The sequence below is a fragment of the Elephantulus edwardii genome, unplaced genomic scaffold, assembly GCF_000299155.1.
Source record: "Elephantulus edwardii isolate Elephantulus edwardi_28Jun2011 unplaced genomic scaffold, EleEdw1.0 scaffold00043, whole genome shotgun sequence".
NCBI classification, from domain to species: domain Eukaryota; kingdom Metazoa; phylum Chordata; class Mammalia; order Macroscelidea; family Macroscelididae; genus Elephantulus; species Elephantulus edwardii.
The window spans coordinates 6,316,771-6,323,331 of NW_006399793.1; the positions used below are offsets into that span (position 1 = coordinate 6,316,771).

Genomic DNA, 6,561 nt, shown 5'->3' on the forward strand with positions numbered 1-6,561 from the left:
CCAGGATACCCATCCAGTTCTACCCACTACCTTCAACATCGACCTCCCATTGTCCAGCCCTTGATCTGATAGCTTATATCGGAAGCTTCCTTGGGTTCTGTGATTCCAAACATGTTAGCTGCTGATAGTTTCTTATGCTGTGACCAGTGTCTCTTAAGTTTTATGGTAATGTTTCCCAAGTGAAGGTGATATGTCCTATAAAATTGGTATGTAGACAGGTTTGGTTTTACTAACAATAAGGTTTGTGAACCTTTGGGATTTATGTCTGTTTCCTTTAACATATTATCCAAATTCTCTATAGATAAAGGGCACTAATTATTTTAAAAGAAATAAAAGGGAAGATTTAATATAGAAAATTTTATTATTCTCATAAAATTAGTAGAAGGACTGGTACTAGGCTGGGCCTTCAGAAAGAACTCCTAAACAACACTAAAAAATGGATCTGTCAGAGATCCTTCTGTCTCTGCTGCAGTCAGAGAACTGGACAGTCAATCTGTTACGATTTTCATGGTCTTCAGGAATGCACTCCCTTATCTAAAATCTGGATTGTAGATCTTTCAGAACTGTTTCCTGTAGAATCACATCATTTAGCCATTATCCACTTATCAGGAAGTCAGCCCTTCAATTTTTAGCCCTTATGGCACCACTGTCCCTACCCCACTATACACGACCTGCACGCATTTCCTTGTTTTTTAAAATTCAGTGACTGCATATGAAGTGTTTGCTAATGTGGTACCATGTATTTACGAGCACAAGTAGTGACTGTAAAGCCTTCACTTTGCTATTGCCTTACAGATATCATGGGAATGTTGGTATTCTTAGGTGCCATCGTGTTAACTATGACTATAGTGGCCTTATGAATAATAGATTGAAATCTGTCCTCACAATTTATGTCTCATTGTTGAATTCACTCTGTCAGCCTATCTCATTGAAGGTTTTCCCCTCTTTTTGCTGACCTTACACTTTTCCCAGTATAATGTCTTTTTCTAAGAATCTGTGATTCCTGACAATATGCCCAAAGTGAGATGACGTTCTACCATCCATGGTCCTAAGTGGTGTACTGGTTACACTTCCTCTAGGAGAGGTTTATCATTTTGACAGTCCATATACACTAAAATATAAATACACTGAAATTGCATAAAAAATTGAGCTTCACATTAGTCTGGAAATTGTACATGTGTGTTTTCTATAGTGTAAGTGAGAGTAAACTGGAAATGTGTACATGTACACATACATACATACATTTTCAGTGTTTAAGTTCATGCATGAAGAATTGTTAAATAATTGCTTCAGTTGAATCTTGTTTGTTGTTTTATTTTCCTCTGTTATGTAGTTTTACATGCCTCATTGCTTAATGCCTCTGAAATTTTGCATTTCTAGGTCCTGAATATATATGTTCTTGATGATGATATTCCCGAGCTCAATGAATATTTTCGTGTAACATTGGTATCTGCAGTTTCTGGAGATGGAAAACTTGGTTCAACTCCCACCAGTGGTGCGAGCATTGACCCTGAGAAGGAAACAACAGATATCACCATCAAAGCTAGTAATCATCCATATGGTAACTAACCCATTTTACGTTTTAACTAATCCATAATCCTGTTCTCTGGGTCAAGTTGGATTAATTATAAAAAAGAAAATCATTATTGTTGTTGTGTACATAGAGTTGGACTTGACCTATAGATGACCCTCCAGTAGGTTTTCAGAGACAGTTAATCACTCAGGAGGTGACTGTCTCTCTTTCTCCCTTGGAGCAGCTGGTGGATTTGAACTGCATACCTATGTGGTAGCAACATAATTCTTTACCATTAAACTACTGAGCTCCCTTAAGAGACATTTATTTTGGAACTTATAGATTCTCTGGCCTTTAATGACTAAGGTATCACTTAATAAGTCACATTCCTCTACATAGCTAGCTATCTGGCAAACAGATTGGAAGTGGTCGATACTTGTTCCTGTTCCCAAGAACTGTTATCCATTTGAATGTGGAAACTATCAAGCAATATCATTAATATCACATGCAAACAAAGAAGAGTATCAGAAGAATGTCTGTTTTTTCATTGACTATGTAAAGGTATTTAACTGTGTGGATCACAACAAACTGTGGCTAACTCTGAGAACAATGAGAGTCCTAGAACACTTGATTGTGCTTATGTCAAATCTATATGTGGACCAGGAGGCAGTCGTCAGAACAGAGCAAGGAAACACTGCATAGATCAAAATTGGGAAGGGTATACATCAGAGATGAATCCTATCTCTATACCTTTTCAATCTCTATGCAGAACATATCATCTGGGAGGCTGGGTTATATGAGGAGGAATGTGGCATCAGGATTGGAGGAAGACTCATCAACAATCTGCATTATGCAGATGATGCAATCCTGCTTGCTGAAACTGAGGAGGACCTGAAGCACTTTCTGCAGAAGGTCAAGGACTGCAGCCTTCAATATGGACTGAAGCTCAACATCAAGGAAACAAAGATTCTCACCACTGGGCTGATTGGCATCATCGTGATATTTGGTCAAGAGATTGAAATTGTTAACAGCTTTAGTTTGTTTGGCTCCCCAGTCAACACTCTTGGTGCCTAAAGCCATGAAATTAAAAGATGAATTGCACTGAGAATGTCTGCTGTCAGTCTCACATATTTTGGACATGTTACTTGGAGAGGCCAGTCCTCAAAGAAGGACATCATGCTTGGAAGAGTAGAGAGACAGCGCAGGAAAGGAAAACCCTAGATGAGATGGGTTGACACAATAACCAGGATAATGGAGGTAGATGTGTCAGAGACAGTGAGATTGGCTCAAGGTAGCACAGAACTCTTGTACATACGGTGTTATGACTCACAGGCATCTCGATGGCACATAACAGCAGGTTTCAAATGCAAAGCCTTGTCATACAAATTTTGAGCGTGTTGTTAGAAGAGGTTATTCCTTGGAGAAGGAAATAATGCTTGGAAACATGGAAAATCGGTGAAAAAGTGGAAGACCCCCAATGAGATAAATTGACACAGTGACTACAGCAGTGGGCTTGAGTGTGTTAGAGATTGTGATGTTGGCACAAGACAGGACAGGGTTCAGATCTTTTGTTCATAGGGTCACTAAGAGTTGTACTTGACTTGATGGCTCATAACAAGAAGAAGGTGCAAAATGTCCAGCTTTATGTATATTTATGTTAACATATTTTTTTCTTATGCTGAAAGTGATAAATATTAATTTGTGAACTACTGTAAATGTCTAGCCTAATTAATTAAGAATATTTTCTTAATGAAAATGAATTGTTTCTCTGAGGATAAATCAGGAAAACATTTGTTAAAAGGACAAGGTAGGAAACTTGGAATGCTCTACAGCTCTGCTTTTCAGAGTTAAATAATTAAAAAAGTGTTCTAGAAATTTCTTTGTCATTAATTAGATTATACTGTAAGTTTAAGGATGACTTCTAGAGAATCAAATTGTGTAAATGTTTGAAAATGTTTATTTCACAATCTCATTGCAATTAGTTTAGTAACCTCTAAGTTTATCTAGAGAAAAAATAATCACTGATGACTTTCCAGCATATTAATTTTATGGAAACTAGGTGCTGTCATACATGTACAAAATGTAAAGAGCCTTTTTGGGAGTAAAGAGAAAGATAGCTAATGATTTTTAATATTCTTCAGGCTATAAAAACATATTCCGTGTAAAATCTATAGTAAGCATATCTTTGCTAACGTCTTTTCTTAAGTGAATGCCCTCGGAATTTTAGCCTGATAATAAAAATAACCTAACAAGACAGTTTCAAATGAGTAAAGAATATTTTCCATGGGAAACTGAGGATAACATTTGATTGTGTCCATCAGGCTTGCTGCAGTTCTCCACAGGACTGCCTCCCCAACCCGAGGACGCAATGACCCGGCCTGCTAGCAGTGTTCCACATGTCACAGTACAGGAGGAAGATGGTGAAATCCAGTTATTGGTGGTCCGTGCACAAGGACTCCTGGGAAGAGTTGTGGTGGAATTTAGAACTGTTTCTTTGACAGCGTTTAGTCCAGAGGACTACCAGGTAACTGAAATATTTTGAAATTGTGCTTGCATTTTATAAAACAGAAATAAGCACTTCTTTTGGATGGGGATTTGTACTGTATCTGGTACATGATTTTTTTTTAAACCACTGGTGACTTTCCAGCATGTTTATTTTAGGTAAATTAAAGTGTGTCCATGCATTAAAAGCTTGCACTTGAATTGATATCTAGTGACTTGTCATGTTGTTGTTGTTACTGTTGAGCAGGAACTGAACCATAGCTGACCCTCCAGTGGGCTTTTACAGTCAATAAATTGAGCAGGAGGAGTTTGCCCATCTTTCTCCTGCAGCGTGGCTGGTGGCTTCGAACCGCATGCCTTCAGGTTAGCAGTCAACTCTTTAGCACTAGGCCAGGTTTTTATCATGTTATATTACATATCTTACATATTTTAAAGCTTATCTATATCCATGAAAGAAAACAATAGTAAAGTAAAAAAAGTGTGTATAATGGTTTATATTCAATAGTAGTTCTTTTCTTTAGGTAAAAAAAGTAATGGTGTCAAAAACCCAGTATACTGGGGTTTACAACTAGGTGGGCCTGAGTTTTAACTGTTACTCTACATTTTGACTAAGGGAACTAATTTAATCTTGATCTTAATTTCCTTTCTTTTTCAGCAGAAGGTTTGAATTTTGGTTGGAACCTTAGATTCCTTACGTGCAAAAGGGAGATAATTGTCACTGTTGTTAAGTGCTGTTGAGTATGACTCATAGCAAGCCTATAAACACAAGATCGGAACCCTTTCCTATTCTGTGCCATTTTCATCATCTCTGACATACTAGAAGCCATTGCTGCAGTCAGTGAAGTTAGAAGGAATTCGCAGAGACACTGTACTAAAAACGATTGGCTGACACAGAAACTTTTCAGGAAGTAGCATATGAATAAGTACCAATGGTAATAAAAGAAGAAATTTAAACTACATTGAAGTCTTTGGCAAAAAAATAAGGCCCGAGGAATTAGTGGAATACCAATTGAGGTATTCCAGCAAACAAATGCAACTCTGGATGGACTCACCAGACTGTGACCAGAAATCTGGAAGATAGCAGGCCAACTGATAGAATAATGATTCATATTTATTCCCCCTCTTAAAAAAGGTACTCCAACAGAATGTAGAAATTATTTAACAGTATTAACAATATCACATGTAAGCAAAATATTATTATTGACTAGAATGATAGTACATCAACAGAGAGCTCTTAAAAGTTCAAGCTGGATTTAGAAAAGGCTGTGGCACCAAGGATATTATTGCTGATGTCCCTGATGCATCCTGGCTGAAACTACCAGAAAGTTGTATGCCTATGTTTGATTGACTATGCACAGGCATTTGAATGTGTGGATCACAACAAACCATGTCTAACATTAAGAAGAATGAAAAGTGTGCATCAAATCTGTATCTTTCTCCATACTTATTTAATATGTATGCTGAGCAAATCATTGAAGCTGGACTTTATGAAGAAGCACGTAGCATCAGGATTGGTAAGACTCATCACCAACTTACATTATGCAGATGACATAACTTTGCTTTCTGAAAGTGAAGAGGACTTAAGACACTTGCTGTAGAAGGAGAAAGACTACAGCCTCATTTTCGATTACAGCTCCCCAACAAGAAAACAAAATCTTCACTTCTTGGTCAATAGGGAGCATCAGAATAGATGGAGAAACAATTGAAACTGTTACTAATTTCATTTTACTTGGATCCAAAATAGCCCACATTCCTTGGTACCTTGGTCAAAAAATCAAAAGATCCATGGCACCTTCATAAAAAAAAAAAAAACCACAAAAAACAAAAACAAGCAAACCAAAAGATGTATTGCATTGATAAAACTCCCAAGGCAAGGACGTATCTAAAGTAGTTAAGAGCAATGATGCCAATTTAAAAACTAAGGTTTGCTGACCCAAGCCATGATCTTAGTGTAACAATGATTAAAGATTACAGGAGAATTTTGTTGTTGCCTTTGCATGTGGTGTTGGAGAAGAGTACTGAATATCCTGAGCCACCAAAAGAACAAACAAATATGTCTTGGTGAAAGTGCAACTGTGGAGACAAAGACAGTGAAACTTTACCTCATATACTTTGGGTACATTGTTAAGAGGGGCCTGTCCTAGGAAAAAGACATAATACTGGGAAAGGTGGAGGGACATCAAGAGAGAGCAAGACCCTCTAGAAGATGACTGATAGAATGCACAGTGACTATAGCAATGGGCTTAAGTATTTTATAGATGATGAGGATATCACAAGACAGCTCTAAGTTCAGATCTGTTGTTCATACTGTTGCTATGAGTTATAGTCAACTTGAGGGCATGCAACAACAATACATTTTTATAATTATTTTTATAATTTTATGATTTTTATAATATGGTGTCCTGGTTGGGAGGGAGTTGCACTATCAAACCAAAGGTGGTTGTTGTTATGTGCCGTCGAGTCGTTTGCGACTCATAGTGACCCTATGCACAACAGCCCTAAACCCTGCTCTATCCTGCGCCAACCGCACTGCCTCTGACACACCC

At 37.6% G+C, this 6,561-nt stretch overlaps 1 protein-coding gene across 1 annotated transcript in view; it reads left to right on the plus strand.

The window, feature by feature from the left end:
- GPR98 (G protein-coupled receptor 98) overlaps positions 1-6,561 on the plus strand; it is a 1,036,968-nt gene that overhangs the window by 172,501 nt on the left and 857,906 nt on the right. Inside the window, exons 21-22 of the mRNA XM_006885387.1 lie at positions 1,381-1,561; positions 3,835-4,037. Coding sequence (XP_006885449.1) covers positions 1,381-1,561; positions 3,835-4,037 — 384 coding nt within the window. The remainder of the gene's footprint in view (positions 1-1,380; positions 1,562-3,834; positions 4,038-6,561) is intronic.